The sequence below is a fragment of the Tachypleus tridentatus genome, chromosome 3, assembly GCF_004210375.1.
Source record: "Tachypleus tridentatus isolate NWPU-2018 chromosome 3, ASM421037v1, whole genome shotgun sequence".
Classification (NCBI taxonomy): domain Eukaryota; kingdom Metazoa; phylum Arthropoda; class Merostomata; order Xiphosura; family Limulidae; genus Tachypleus; species Tachypleus tridentatus.
Window position 1 is genome coordinate 81,256,650 of NC_134827.1, and position 17,199 is coordinate 81,273,848.

A 17,199-nucleotide genomic window follows, 5' to 3' on the forward strand; every position below is an offset into this window, starting at 1 on the left:
GTTATCGGTTAAGGATAACCAAATAATAGGCTATATGTGCTTATAACTGAGTGTTGTCCATCTGGCCAGAAGTTCTAAATCAGGGTTAGCTATTGCTTGAACCTTTGAGTTCACAACTTGATCATTTAACCATGTGTCACATCAAGTGTCGTGCAGGTTAAAATACGAAAGTTAATTTGAAGATAAGATTAGTAATCTTAATTTAAGTAATCAGATTTAAAAAAATGAAAATAAATAAATAATATTTTGTTATATTCCTGACTGTAAGATGTCAGTTTGTAACTGACTTAAATACTATTGATAATAAATACAGTTCATTACTTTATCTACTTCTTACCATAACATTCGTTGTTCATGAAAATTGACGATATAAATAGAGCCTAGATCACTTATATGTCTGTTGCATCCCAACCGGCCTTTTGTTTTTTCTTTTGTTTTTGAGTGTAGAGTTACACAACTCTCTATCTCTCGTCAGTCCACTATGAAATATCGAACCATGGATATTTGCGTTGTGAGCCCCTAAGCTTACAGTTGACCAACAGAGGTACACCTGGTCTTATGAATCCTGGTATTGTGTGAAAGAACTCTTCAGCAGATGTAGTGTGAAATATTCATCCTTGGTTGCGCTCGTAAGTTATTACAATATGAAACTTATAAAACTGTTTATTTAGTTGTAATGTTTTTATGCTCATGTACTGATGATTTTAAGAAACAGGCCACAATGAATTTTATATAAATGATGTTTTAGAGAACACCACATTTTGGTAAAACTTGAAAAACTACGAAATACTGTAATTCATCAGTAACGTCATGTATTGTCTTTGAAATTTTAATTTTAAAACCAAACTACTTGGAATAAGAATGTTACTACCTTACAAAGTTAAATACAATTTTGAAATCACGGGATTCAAACTTGACCATTTGGAATACACCACTAACACTTGACTATATAACCTCAAGCGTTTTCATTTTGATAATGACTAGGGTTGATATCTGTAATATTTGCAGACTTACAATGCTAGAAATCGGATATCTATACCTGTGAGGGTAGAGCACAGATAGCTCAAAGTGTAGCTTTGTGCTTAATTACAATCAGACATATCTGTAATAATGAAACTTCTTAATTCTTATATGTGGATGGAATATTTTGATTACAGTAACATATATACGCACATCGTATTATAATAGAACTCTTGCTTACATGATACTGGAAAAGCATTTTTACTACGCGATGTGCAAACCCCCGACTTCGTGAAATTCTGATCATCTGTGCATGTAGATTTGCAATAGGGGTCACGACTTTCCAGTTTCGTTTCCGTTTCTCGTTACGTAGGATTTTATTTTTCTCCATTCTCAGAGTGCAGATATGACGTCATAAAGATGTCATCACAGGGCGGATCTAATGCACTGGTCTCATCTATATAAATATGATAGTGCTGTCTGTTGTACGTCCATGTAAATACTTAGCAGGGTTTGGGTAGACTTCACCAAAATTGGTATGGAGGTTCGTTAGGTCAATAAGGAAATACACACATTTTCAATTTTGCATTTTGCGGTCTTTTGGGCTTTATGAGTGTTTTTGCGTGTGTGTTTTTTTTACCACTACTTTGTCCATGTTAATGGATTTTCACCAAATTTGGCATGAAGGTTTGTTGGGACTATGAGGAGATACATGCAAATTTACGGTTTCACATTTTGTGTTCTGCTGTTTTTATGAGCGATTTTTTTTTGTAATTAAATATAAAGGAAACAACTTCTCATGTCCTAAGATAACTTTTCATTAATTAGATTTAAATAACTTCTATCCAAGGTGTGGGTCCCCAGCTAGTTTTCTAAAGTGTTTCTCGGTAGAATAGTGTTAAATCTATAGACTTACAAACTAAAATCAAAGGTTCGACTGCCCGCGGTGGACACAACAGATGGCCCACTGATGCTTTGCTCTAAAATAAACACATAGTTGTAATAGTTATATTTTTCAATAACATATACTTAGTAATGATTAGGAGTGTATGTTCCCTACTGAAAACGAGCCTAGTGGTTACGGATAAGCTTATTACATTGAAATTTTATTCCGATATGTCATCAGATCGTTCTATAACTTGTTTAAATATCTGCAATACGTAATGATTTGCTACACAAAGGATTAAAAATAACAACATAACCCTGACTAGCTAGAGACTGTATTTTCAAATGGCATGAGATCAGCTTTGGTAAGGAAATGTTGAGGGTTTTAACAAGAAGGTGATAAGTATGTGTAACTTACTTGTGTGAAGTGTGTTAACTAAATTAGCGAAATTTATCATCTCTGAAAGTCACTGTAACTTTAATTATTTTCCGACCATGTGTATTTTCTCAAAAAAAAATCACAATCAGGTATCACTTTAGTTGTGTGAGCATTTTTTTTCTAAATAAATAGATTTCTCCTCAGAACAGGAACTGAAGTGAACACATGAAACTTACGAAACTAGTTTACAAGTACTTCTATATACTAACATATTGTTCCAAAAGTGTATTTTGTTTTTCGTTACTATGACGTAATATAGAAATAAGCTAAAAACGTTACCTTTCTTTTGTATTATGAAAATGCTTGTGAAGTTTATTAAAGTATATTTTTAACACTGTATATATATAATAGTAACGCGATAACATTTGTTTCAATGAGTTTTAAGAACCATTCTTTTTTATATATATAGATATATAAACCAAGAGCCCTACATTTCTTTTTTGGCAACAAGAAAATTCTAGTGCCCCAAGTTTGTTGGACATAGTAGAAAACCTAATGCAGTTCTGCCCTGAAACAAACAAATGAAAAAAAATATGTATATAATTCTGAAACTTTAGCGTAGATAACGTTTCTTACAAGTAACACGTTCAACTGCACTACTTAGCTCCATTTTCATCGACAGCTGGAAAAATACTAAAACACGTAAAAATAAATAAATAAAAGAAACTTTCTAGATCAACTTATCTGATAAAGCACAGAAGCTAGCAAAATCTTAAACATTCAAATACATAGTTGATACAAGTACTAATAAAGCACAAAGCTACACAATGGGCTATCAGCACTCTGCTCACCACGAATATCGAAACCCAGCTTCTACCGTTGTCAGCGACAGGCAGACCTCAGTGCCGCTAGGAGGAACTAATGGGGGAGTTTCAAGACACGCAGGTAACAAACCAAACCTTTTACCAAGAAACCTTCTAGGATTGAATGACAATAACTGGAATCAAAGCATAATTTCTTATCATGACTGAATATCTTGAGGGCGACAGCTGTTATCTCAACGTAGCCTCGGGTTAAACTAATTATTAATTAAAAAATAATCAATTACACCTTTTATGATCGTGTATTTTTTGTTGTTTGTTGGTTCAAAGCTACACAATGGGCTATTCGTATTCTATCAATCGTGGAGAATCGAACCTAGGATTAAAGCGTTGGAACTCTAAACGTATCGCTGACTTATCGGGAAACGTGACCGTATAGACTAGTACTCATTACAATGATAAACTGATTAATTTTATTTGAATGAATTTGATTAAAGGCAAATTAATAAATGAGAATTTAATTTTAGTATTAGTTGTGAGTATAAATTTTGGAACTGATAGTAATTATTTACTTGTGTGTAGTTAACCAGAGGGCTGCACAATAGACTATTTATGCCACGCCCACCACAGGTATCGAATCCCGGTTTCTAGCATTATAAGTCTGCAGACATACCGCTGTGCCAATGTGGACGTTGATAGTAATTAAAAATATAATTCTTGCTGGTTATTTTTATCATTGTTTATTTTAAATTACTTTCCTTTTTATGTAAATTACTTCCCGTGAGGAGGCCGAGGACAACCTGTTTTAACTGCTCGCACTATTATAGACTAATGTGTTATTTGTCAGTCAGTAGACACTAAAATGACATGACATACGGGACGTTGTAATGTTTCAGTTTGTACTGTCAGTAAAACGTGTTCATGTCGTAAATCGCAAGAATAATTATGTACTCTGTGGGCTACAATACAGCATGACATAAAAAACTTCAAATGTAATATATAAGGCTATTTGTCCTTTCTATAAACGTATGAAATGCTTATTTCATATCTACGTATTTTATATTAATAATTTAACAACCTTGATATTCAAGCACTCGTAACTATATTGATTTAGTACAACCAATGTCATTTGCCGTAAGATAATAAACAGTATTGGGCATAGCATAATTGAGAGGCCTAGCATGGTATTAGTGGTCATGGCACTTGACTAGTAAACTGCAGTATCAAACCATGTCCATGAATATGCACGCTTTTTCAGCTGTGGGGGTGTTATAATGTAACGATCAATCTCACTATTCGTAAGCAAAGAGTAACCCAAGAGTTGGCAAGTGCTGAGTTGAAGGAAGACAATTTGATAAATAAATAAACTAATTTTATCTGAAATTCTATCATAAACTCGTATTCTCGAAGATACCCCTAACAGACCGATTAAAAAACGCAATGTTTAAAAATACAATAATTTCGTTTTCCTTTGGCAAATATGATTTATTATAATCGCGCTTCGTCAGGAAAGGGGGTTCACGTAGTAAAAATTGTTGATGTCTTACTTATATTATTTACGTAGTAAAAATTACACGTATTATATACATATATATATAAAATTCTGATTATATTAGATAATACCCTAAGCGACATTTTTTATATATTCCTGACTGTGCATATACTAGTAATAATAAGTTATGTATATGAATCAAAACTCTGAAAATAGATTATGTAGCCAATGCTATATGTGTATAAAGAAATAATTGAACACGTTTTGGTGAATTGTGAGAAATGAGGGGGATCATGGGGATTTGTCTCCTTTTTCTTTCTTTTCAGCACACTGTCAGCCGTCAGTTATCCCTCCCGAAAAAAAAAAAATCTTAATAATAACGAATTATACAATTATTTGGGATAATTATGTAAAAGAAAGTTTCTTTGGGCCATCTGCTGTGTTACCGTAGGAAATTACACTTCGGATTTTAGCATTGTTAGTTCGTAGATTTACCACTGTCCAACAGGGGGACAAATTCTATAGATAAAAATATTATCTCAATTGAAAAAAACAAAAAAAAAAAACAGGAACAAATTTTTCAACGGAACATGTTTAGTGTTAAAGTTAAAAGAAAGAATAAGGTTCAATTATAACATGGTTAAATTAAATAATGTTGCAGAATCTTATCACCCTATGAGGAAAATGGAGAACTAATTTGAAGAACTATTATTATTTTGCACGTTTCATATTCTCATACGCTATAAAAGTTAATGTCCGTTCGTTTTCTCGTGTTCTTATTGTATTTCTTTCAGCGATGCGGTAATTTTGTTTCATTGTGGTATTATGTCTTCATTGTAACACTATGTTTTCCAATTAATTTATTATGAATAAGAATGTTTGAGTGAGCGTAGAGAAAAGTGTACAACTATACTATATCTGTTTAACTCAGTGCCAACGAGGTCTTTCGTTAAATACCAAGGTTCTTCAGGTTGGCTGAGATACGGCAGACATAGTATTTAGTTATTGTGAGTTGATTTATTATGTCCTTTCCTTTGGAAAATTGACTAACAAAGAGAATAAAAACTACTGAAAGAACGCGTAGTCGGTAATGTATATAGCGGATATAGTGTGGTTGAAACACTATTAAACAATGTTATTCTAGAAAAAACAACAAGAAAAAAATGAATAAAGAATGTATTGTTTAAAAATAAAGTAGGCCTACTACTATAGCTTTATGACAAACATATTGAATTATGTTAGATGTATTGCTATAAACATTTTATATGAATGAGATGCTCTGGGCGTTAATGTCTCTAAGTAGGCCTAAGGTTGAAATGTTATGAACCAAAAGAGAAATGCATTAAGTGTGTCTGATAAAAAAATGTTCAGTTTGCTTCTCTGCACTTCTATAATTTTCGAGGGCCGCGGATTCGAATCCCCATCACACCAAACATACTCGCCCTTTCAGCCATGGGGGTGTTATAATGTTTACGGTCAATCCCACTATTTGTTGGTAAAAGAGCAGCTCAAGAGCTGGCGGTGGATGGTGATGACTAGCTGTCTTCCCTCTAGTCTTACACTGCTAAATTAGGGAGAGCTAGCGTAGATAGCCCTTCTGTAGCTTTGCGCGAAATTCAAACCAAACCAAACAAAACTTCTATAATTTACAAATTACTATCAGTTACTAAATGAATATCTTCGTTTAATATATTATTTGTACTAAAGTAAGTTGTTATCGCTGTTTTTTTTTAAATTTCAGAGTGTTTTAATGAGTACATTTGGATCACAAGATTCTTCCCTTAATTATAAGTTCATCATTGATTATGTAAGTAAGGAAGGAAAGAACCAGAGTACGTATGACGTATTAACACTAATTTACCAACTTTGGAATGAGTTCCTAGTCTTAACCTCTTTTAGTTAAATAAAGTTTGTTTGTTTATTTTTTAATTTTACGCAAAGCTACACGAGGGCTATCTGCGCTAGCCGTGCCTACTCTAGCAGTGTAAGACTAGAGGGAAGTCAACTTGCCATCACCACCCATTGCCAACTCTTGGGCTACTCTTTTACCAACGAGTAGTGGGATTGAAGGTCAAATTATTACGTCCCAACGGCTGAAAGAGCGAACACGTTTTATGCGACGGGGATTCGAACCTGCGACCCTCAGATTACGAATCGAGCGCCTTAACCATCTAACAATGCTGCCCAGTTATTTCTGCTTAATTCTCTATAAACAAGACAGCGATGTAACACTCGTAAGAGTGCTCTCGAACCTAAACAATGAAGAAATATCATATGATGAGCAGTTGCCTTCTGCTAGCACAGCGGTAAGTCTATGGATTTATAACACTAAAATCAGGGGTTCGATTCCCCTCGGTGGGCTCAGCAGTTACCCAATGTGGCTTTGCTATGAGAAAAACACACATGATAAGCAGTTTATTTGTTTAAATAATACAGTCTCGTGAACACTAGCGTTATCTTTACACCAGACCGAAACAACATTTAATATATCATTATTTCGCCTAGGGTGCTTGTTGTTATTGTTTTAACCTAAAACTATATAATGGGTTACCTGCGTTTTGTTCACCTTAGGGAATCGAATCCGGATTTGTCCGTAATCTTACCGTTGATCCATCGAGGAACCGATTGAATAAACCATGAAACATTACATCACAATAAACTGAAAATAAGAACAGAGCTACATGATGGGTTGTACTCTGCCCACCACGAGTATCGAAACCCGATATCTAGCAGTGTAAGTCCGCTGTGCCACTGGGTAGCAAATGAGAACAGATAAGATGACCACCATGGTGTACTAGATGCAACAAGTTCATAAGTACAAATGATATCTATACTGAAGAGTTATGCCATTACATTACATCTTATGTTAATTGCAAATAGTGGTGAAGGTATGTATCGCTCATTAAAGATTAGTGGTGAGAATTGACCCATACATGAAAAAAAAAAAAAACTTTATTTGTTAAACAAGGAATATTTCGTGGCCGAAAATCACATTTCAGTTTCTGGGTTTATTGTACAAGTTCGAATATATACCTTATAAATAAAGTGTAAAATAAGTTTTCTTCTTTGTTCGTGTTTTCTCTTCCGCAATTTCTGAATGCGTATGTGTGGATGCAACAAATAGTTTTAAAATTTTGTTCATGATTTCAAGAATTAAAAAAAAAACAGCTTTGAACTATTGTTTATCTGACAAGAAACAGCTGGCCCTTAACTAATGTTGACTTCACAAACATTTATTGAACTGCTGTTGATCGAGAAATAATGATCTTAAACTAAGGTTGATCTGGGAAAAAATAGCATTGAACTATGTTTGACTTGACAAAAAGTAGCCTTAAAATACGGTTTATCTGAGAAAAAATAGACTGGAACTATCGTTGATGTGACAAAAAGTAGCCTTAAACTTCGGTTGATCTTGGAAAAAACAGCATTGAACTGTCGTTGATGTGACAAAAAGTAGCCTTAAACTACGGTTTATCTGAGAAAAAATGGACTGGAACTATCATTGACGAGAGAAAAAGTAGCCTTAAACTACGGTTGATCTGGGAAAAAACAGCATTGAACTATCGTTGACGTGAAAAAAGTAGCTTTAAACTACGGTTGATCTTAGAAAAAACAGTTTTTAACTATCGTTGACTCGACAAAATAAACATCCTGAATTACGATTGACATAAGAACAACATCTATGAACTACATCTGACCTGACACAATGAGGTACTAAATATAACCATTGTTGATCCCCATTATATGTCACTGAGTAGTCCATTTATAGAAAAAAGTCGTTGAACCTCAGCTTGGCCCGTTATAAAGAAGATACAAGACAATCAATTACTGTACTCAATTTATTATATTTTTTTTAGTTTTCATTTCCAGGAATGATTTTCATTTACTTTAAATTTGAATGTTTATGAAATGAGAATTTGTGAAAAATTGAGAATTTTCTCATTTACCTATTAGAGTGTATGTTTTCTTATAGCAAAGCCAGAGAACGTTTATTTATTTTTGCTTTGAATATCGTACAAAGCTACACGAGGGTTATCTGCGCTAGCTGTCCCTAATTTAGCAGTGAAAGATTGGAAGGAAGGATGCTCTTCAACAACATCCAGCGCAAACTCTTGAGTTACTCTTTTACCAACGGACAATGTGATTGACTATTAAATTATAACGGCCTCCACGGCTGAAAGGGCGAACATGTTTGGTGACGCGACTAAAAGATTGCAGTTCGACCGTCCTAATCAAAAGGCCATGCCAGGCCTAACTTAACCACCAGGTCATACCAAGTCCAACTTAACCACCAGGTCATACCAAGTCCAACTTAACCACCAAGCTATTCCAGACCTAGAAAAACATAACAAGTACTCTAATATTGTTGCATAATTCAAATCAAAAAAACATTTGAATTATAATCGTTTGTTACTACAATTATTTGTATTTTACGTAACTCAAATACACTGAGAAAAAAATGTAATTTTTCTTGAAATATCATTTTGAAAAGCATTCGGTTCTTTCCTTGATGGCCAAGCGTGTTAAGGCGTTCGACTCCTAATCCGAGAATCGTGGGTTCGAATCCCCGTCACACCAAACATGCTCGCCCTTTCAGCCGTGGGAGCGTTATAAAGTTACGGTGAATTTCACTATTCGTTGGTAAAACAGTAGCCCAAGAGTTGGCGGTGGGTGGTGATGACTACCTGCCTTCTCTCTAGTCTTGCACTGCTAAATTAGGGACGGCTAGCACAGATAGCCCTCGAGTAGCTTTGCGCGAAATTCAAAACAAACAAACAAACAAAACAATCTTTGCTTGATTTAACTATTTTTATAAAGAATTACGTGTCGGAATCTTATATTTCCTTAGAATGCTCTTACTGATATTTTTAACGTAAATGAAATTGCGTATAGCAAATTAGACGTCAGACACAAAGTCGGTGCAAATACATTGCGACAATTCACTGATACATATATATTTTGACACAGAAGAACGAACGAGTTTTTTAATATTAAATACAAAGTTTGCAGTTACAGTTTCGGCAGTCATTCCGTATGTTTGTATACTGAAACATCTTATGCCACAGTTGCAAACATATACATGCACGCACACACACAAAAAACACCTTATAAGTTATAGTACTCCAGAGGTATTCATCCAGTGTTTCGCCTGATACAATCTATGGATGATAAGCTGGCTTGGGAAAAATTTTTAAGTGCCTTAAAACAAAAGAAATTCGCAATTTTTATTAACGATTTTTTTAAATGAAAGAATAACTAACTGACAATAAACCAGTTCGAAATATTCGTAAGTTTAAGCCTAAAATACCATACCTTGGATTATTCTTCACATTGGTGAGATTGGTTTATATCGTGTAAACAAAGGTTTATTTATTTCAACTCTCTTTATCACATTCTTCCACTAGTCACACTAAGGCACACTGTGAACCAAATAGACCCCCATTTTGAAACAAGGCGTTACGATATAATTTATTTTTCTATTTCTGTATTCTGCTTAACAAGCAGCCAGTAATACATACAGATACTTCCCCGAAATATTTAAAACTTGTTTTAATAATTCTTAAGTCGCACAATTATCTTCAAGTATGGTGTTTTTAACGGAAGGGCTCAGGTTCTCGCTTTCCTAACTTCTCGATAAGTTCATTCCCTGCAAGATAAGAAAAAATCTTCGTCTGTTTGCTTAGTTTTTCTTCTAATTCCAGTCTGCATTAACTGATGAAAGCATTGAAGACAGAAATATCCAGCACATTAGAGAAAACAGCCACAAAACCAAACGTCTTATTTATTTCTACGAACAATTTTATCCAATTTAGCAACTCTAGTCTATATTTTGTCATACTATACAATGGTCTGTGGTTACTTATGTTAAGCAGTAGTCATTATGTTGTCCTTGTGTGGAATGGACACTTTCTCGTATTTTGTGGTTTTACTATTCCTCTTCTGGTCCGTTCCTCTTCTAATCGATAAATTAGTTTCATTCTCTTCAATAAAGAAGTTTTCATTGATATATATTGTGTATCATTCTTAGTGGTCAAATGTTTTTTTGTAATTTTCTCACCAACTGTTTCTTCTTCTTTTAAACAAAATTCATCTTCATAGAGTCAGGTTCATGTACTTCCTCTTGTAAATCTTTCGGTATTTTACTCCGAACAACTTGTTTACTAGTCATATTTCTATTAAGAATTAGAGATTAACTGTACTACCTAGCATCTATTTGTATTGGCCCGGCATGGCCAAGCGTGTTAAGGCGTGCGACTCGTAATCTGAGGGTCGCGGGTTCGCATCCCGGTCGCGCCAAACATGCTCGCCCTTTCAGCCGTGTGGGGCGTTATAATGTGACGGTCAATCCCACTATTCGTTGGTAAAAGAGTAGCCCAAGAGTTGGCGGTGGTTGGTAATGACTAGTTGCCTTCTCTCTAGTCTTACACTGCTAAATTAGGGACGGCTAGCACAGATAGCCCTCGAGTAGCTTTGTGCGAAATTCCGAAACAATCAATCAATTAATCTATTTGTATTACTTAAGTAGTAAAAAACAAATAAACTGAACCTACTATAAGACAACAAACGTCAAAAAATTCCAACATATAAAGAAAATATTTAGTGGTTTTATGGCCATTGAAAAATCTCCTTTTAGGGTACAATAGATCCCCATATACATCAAAAGGTTAACTGCTGCAGTACGCGTTATATCTGTTATCAGAAACACATTATTTCTTATGGTTACTTTCACTTAAGTCTTTGAAGTTTAGCCAGAAGTCTAAGAAAATGTATTCCTATTTATACTTTTCATAACAAACACAAGGCTACATTGGCAAACTGTGTAAGACATTTAGTTGACTGGGGTAAAACTTCTAAACACTATTGCTTCTGTCAGGTAAGATGTGAGGTATGATACAGAGCAATATATATGCAAAAACTGCTCTTTTGGGTTGAGAAAATATTTTACATAGAAGAGTGAACAACGTTTCGACCTTCTATGTAAAATATTTTCTCAACCCAAACGAGCCGTTTTTGCATATATATTTCTCTACAAGTGGGTTTTCTCGACATCACTGAAGATACAGAGCACTTACTATATGTTGAGATGAAGTGAATCAGAATGTTCTAAGGTGTGTAGAGTGGCGATAAGACTACTAAGGATCACTTCATGTTCTACCTGCTAAGTTACTAGTAGTAATTTTTGTTTGTAAATAAAATTGCAGTTGCTCTGCAGATATAATATAAAAAAACAACAAAAGTTACTCTGAGCTCGAACGTTTTCATTTACTTAGAACAGTAATAAATATGACACAAAAATAATTAACAATATATAAATGCATTTTATTCAAACACACGTATTTTATATACCATTGAGCAAACTGTAATATACATATAACCTATTGTCGTTTGTGTTATAATATCATAACCGTACCATATGTCAGTCTCTGCTTTCCACTTTACATCAAAATACAAAATAATCAGAATGTCACTGTTTCTTGCCTGGAAGTGTGAAATGAACCTGAAAATAGTCACTTCTAGGAAATGAAAAATGTAAAAATATTACTCATAAAATTTATTTATCATTTTACGTCAACAATAGTGTTTTATTGATTGGATCCTCTTTCTACATTACACGTTGTTCCTAGTGAAAATATAAAGGTTTTTTTTTTCTCTCCGTGAGAGTCATGGGTTAATAAAACTTTTTGATTGTATCAGAAGAAAGATACACACTGGACTACTAGCTGTGTCCACCGCGGGGAACCCATTGGAATTTTGTAAACTTACCGCTGTCCCTCTAAGGGAATGGGTTTAAAAATACTTTTGGAATAAAAGAATTACGCATATTTTTATAAACATAAATAAAATCGCGACCTATATTTCCAGAATGTAAATTCATTAGTTCAATATTTCGCTATTACAACTTGTCAGAAGTTATCGATTTATTTACGGTTCACGAATCTAGTTTATAATACATAGGAAATCGATAGCTTCTGATGAAGCGGCAATAGAGAAATATTTATGAGGTAATAAACTTACATTCTAGAATTATGGGCCGTGATTTTATTTGAGTTTATAAAAAATGTCACTTAATTTAACTTAATTTTGCGTTAAACAAAGCTAAGACTTACATACATGTTGTTAAAATAGTTCATTAATATTTCATTATTTTTATTTAGTAATTGATGCTAGTGAAAAGAGAAAAATTGTGACCGAGCACAATTACTTTAAACATGATCGTGGCATTATTTGGTTGTTGTTTTATTTAACAAGAGCGAAAAAATGTGTTATTGGAAGATAATAATAAAATTGTATATTTTGTTTGTAGGTATATATATTTTACTCAACCATATATCTAAACGCGTTTTTGTGTACGTGCATTAAAATACAAGAAAAAATAACGTGGGCAAATTTATCTTGATTACCGCTGGATTATTTTACTCGTGTAATTGGCTATTTGTATAGGATTTATCAGTAACGCTCCCTAACTGATCAGAAATAAGATGAGCCGTAATTATAATAACAATAATAATTCTAACAGTTTTAAAGTTTGTGCTCGTTAAGCTAGTGGTTACGTATAGATTGGACGTATTTAAACATGTTAAGGATTATCACTTTACGTGTTCAGCATGATAAACTGTATTACTTAGTACGAGGTGAATACTTCAAGTTCCCAGTATTCGAACAAAGTTTAAAGTTGTTTCCAACAGCTCGGTCTTAACGTACGTGATAGCGAGCTCGCTGTAATCCGCCTGAAGTGAACTAGAAATTGCTTTCTTCTCTGCTGTAGTGTTACTTTACTTTCGAGTGACGTACAGAGGACCAGCAAGCATCATCCCTTCTTTACTGACTCGCAGTCTGATGCATAAGACGACAGCTAACAAAAGGGAGGACAGCAACAGGAACCCCAGGATGCTGATCCCCACAGCGAATACAACATATGAAATGCAGTCACCATCTTTGCGGCTCGGAATTAATCCTTGGTTCTCAATAGTGGCTTCATATTCTGGGAGATCTTCTGATGAAACAACGGTGAAACTCCGTGATAAGTTGAGGGAAAAGTTACCGGGCTGCCGCAAGTCTCGTGCATATCGATTCGCCTTCGTCTCCTCTCGTTGGAAGGAGCGAGCGTCGAGTAGTTGTTGAGTGGTGGAAACTGTTGTTACATCTGTATCTGTCGGTGTGTTGGTAAAGGGCTGAGTAGACGTAGGGACCATTGTCGGCAAAGTTGTGATTGTAGTGTTTACAGTGGTGAGAATGTCGCGTGGGTTGAAAAGTGGAAGGGTAGTTGTTGTGACCTGTCGTTGCTCTGAGGCTTTTTCTCCAAAGGAAATAGTCTCGGAAGGAAAGTCGTCACAAAATGTCTGGCAGGGAGTCCTACATATTTCTACTTTACAGGTGATGTATACGTTCATTGTTTGAGGGAACTTGAACGCACGCATTGTGGCAAACGCGATAAGGTCTGCGCCAGTGTCACGAGTGTCCAAAGTTTTAAGGAACTGAGAGAAGAGCGTCGGCTTTATGGGGCAGCCTTGAACATTTGTTAGTTGTACCCGGCTGGTGTCGGAACTATGGAAATCAGAATTGTCGTAAGCGTAACAGTCTTTTACGCGTGCGTCGTAACCTGCACCCTTGTCTCGCACATACACGACAACCGACATCTTGTCTCCAATGCGAACTATGCCGTTCACGATAGGAGCAAAAGGTCCTTCTCCAATCTGTATCTCCATCCAGCACTCTACTGAATCTCCGAGGATTTCAATTCGTTCCGCTTCAAGCATGTTAACCATAAAGGGTCGAAAGGTCACCAGTTTGTCCAATAAGGACTGCCAATCACATGAGATCATTTTAGCCTTATCTCCCAGCTCCTGTACTAACAGGTCGGTTTGAAAGATGACGGTGTTATCAAATTTTAAACGACCACCAACTTCTGTGGATTGCGTCCCACAACCATTTATGGGAATGGTGAAGTCGAAGTAGCTTCTATTGCTGCCTATTGCCACGTATCTAGGTTACAAGTAAGAATTTGAAGTGGAAAATAAAATTATACAATATATTTAGAAAATTCACTTTACGATTTTTTCAATTTTTAAGGATAATTTTAGCATTTTGTTTATGAACGAATTAAAGTCTTCGAGTTAGATTTTTTTTTAGTTTTCTGGATTATGATTGCTTTTAAGTTGAAAATTAATTAATCTGTTTACGATTTATGTTACAATTTAGAATCATAGTATAAACTGATGCAAGAATAAACGAGTCCTTTATGGAGGTCCTTGTTCGTTTTCGCCTTTCGCTTCACAAAATGGGAGAAAGAGATTTTGATTTTGTACGTTCAGAAATCAAAATTGCACAAAACGTGTGCTTAATGATAATATTATAAATTTTATTTGTCTCTTAAATATGCGACTTCTTCGTGGATTCTCCTTTATTGACTGAAATTCAGGTTTTCTTAAATTTTGCTTACTCGCCCTCTGGATAATTGTAGAAATGGAAACGTTTCGACGACCTTTCCACAACATTTTAATATTTATTTAAATTATTCTCCAAATAAATTTTAGCCTCTTTATTGTCGTTACCGTTAACATAACACATGTTAACTTAACTAATTAATTCAACACATAATACTTTCTAAGGCGTACAGTACAGAGAACTTAATAAAACACAAACAACTCAGCCCCAAAAAATTGTAACAGAAATGGTTTTGATTGTGTTAAGTTGTGATAAGCAGTACTTATAACCTAACCCATATCCTTCCTAGGATCTACATGCTGAACAAGGTTTTGAGGGGCAAAAACTGGATACAATGAACAAACACAACTATTTTTTGAAGCAATTCCACAATTTTTTTCCTAGATATTTTTTGCCCCCCGGTAGTGCAGCGATAAGTCTACGGGTTTACAATGCTAAAATCAGCGGTTCGATTCCCCTCGGTGGGCTCAGCAGATAGCCTGATGTGACTTTGCTGTAAGAAAACAAAAAAAAACAACAAAATCCTAGATCTTTATTTGTAAAAATCATATGTCTTCATCTTAATTCTAAGAAAACAATGTGACTGATTATTATTTCTCAACGACTTTTAGGACAAAAGCTGAAAGAGATAACCAAAATGGGGCAGACTTCTGAAAAGGAATTTTTAATGTGAATCTTTAATTTTGTGGAAAATGAAAAACAATTGGAGAAAGTGCAAATCTTCACATCTCTAGTTAGCCCGACATAGTCAGGTTATTAGGGCGCTTTACTCGCAATCTGAGGGTCGCGGGTTCGAATCCCCGTTTCACAAAATGTGAAGATGTTATAACGTGACAGTGAATCTCACTATTCGTTAGTAAAAGAGTAGCTCAACAGTTAGCAGTGAATGGTGATGACTTGTTTCCTCTCCTCGAGTCTTTCACTGCTAATTTAGGGACGGCTAGTGCAGATAGCCCTGTGGTATCGTTGCGCAAGTCTCAAAATCCAACAAACATATTTAGTTAACATGTACATCTGGTAGTGGTACATTATGAATTTTGAACGAATTGCAAGCTGTGCTACACTCAAATCCCTCTTTCTTACACTTAGCAGATTTACACCGTCTATTGGACTTGCATCTGATATCTTTCTTCAGGTTAGACAGTGATGATGTCTCGTGGTTTCAATTTTTTAGTTCCCGTACTCAGTCTGTTTCGTATATGTTCTCCTCCCGCTTCTACATAAGGCAGTCATGTTTTCCTTCACTTGTGTGTTTGGAAGTATACTCTAAAGCTATTATATTTGGCCATAGCTACGAGATTCTGACGCTGGGAACCACTGCAACATACATCACCCATCCATTAGAGACGTAAGATCTGGAAGAACAGCTGAGGATCTATTCTCACTGTTTCTCCTTCCGTTCTCATGTCAGCTTCCTTCTTCATTGTAACCATCTGCTTGTTCTTTTTAAGCGTACATATTTCTCACGTTAACTAGAAATACTCTTCAAAAGATCAAAATAGTTTGTTTCAATAAGTACTCTATTAGGGTCTGCGTGTCTTTCGGGCCCTCCTGCTGTCTTATTGTGCTCACTGGTAACGTACGTTAGTCCTATAAAAAGCTGCTTTATCTATTTATTTATGGACATGCAGAAAGATACGGTACCTACAGTGCTCTTTAAATACCTGTCTTTCCTCTTACTCTTGTTAAACGAACATCAGATTACAGGTTTCTCATTAACGACTGTTCTATCACTAGATCTGTGGATAAAAAGCCACCATTTCTTCTGACAATTTCACTTTAATTGAATGTAATGTAGAGGTACATATTATAGACTTTAACAAGACGTGACGTAATTTTTAAGCGTCCACTTTTGTTTTCGTTTTAATGAGATATCAGTCACAAAATCCAACCACTTCCTTTTTCGTCCTCTTCCAACGAAACATTTTAACCACTTATAAATCTGTTTGCCCCCCGAAATTATTGAAAATTCTCAAGTGATAATTCTTTCACAGAACTACAAATTATAATATGCTATTAAATGCTAATTAAAAAATCCAGTAAATAGGTATACATCAAATTTATTTTTTTGTTGTTGGATTATTTCGGAAATTAGCCATTTTTGTCATTTTTAAACATTTGCTTTAAAAATCTGCGAAGAATATTAACCAATCACATTGTTTTCTTAAAAATAAGAATTAAGTATATGATTTTAAAAATAAAGATCCAGAAAAGAT

At 34.8% G+C, this 17,199-nt stretch overlaps 1 protein-coding gene across 2 annotated transcripts in view; it reads right to left on the bottom strand.

Moving 5' to 3' along the window:
* LOC143247342 (uncharacterized) overlaps positions 1-17,199 on the bottom strand; it is a 35,891-nt gene that overhangs the window by 8,167 nt on the left and 10,525 nt on the right. The window contains exon 4 of one of the 2 annotated variants that reach the window (XM_076495226.1): positions 11,837-14,521. The exons of the other annotated variant lie outside the window; for it this stretch is intronic. Within the exon in view, the coding sequence (XP_076351341.1) occupies positions 13,312-14,521 (1,210 nt within the window). The 3' untranslated portion in view covers positions 11,837-13,311. Of the gene's footprint in view, positions 1-11,836; positions 14,522-17,199 lie in introns of those variants that run through there. 2 annotated transcript variants of the gene reach the window in all.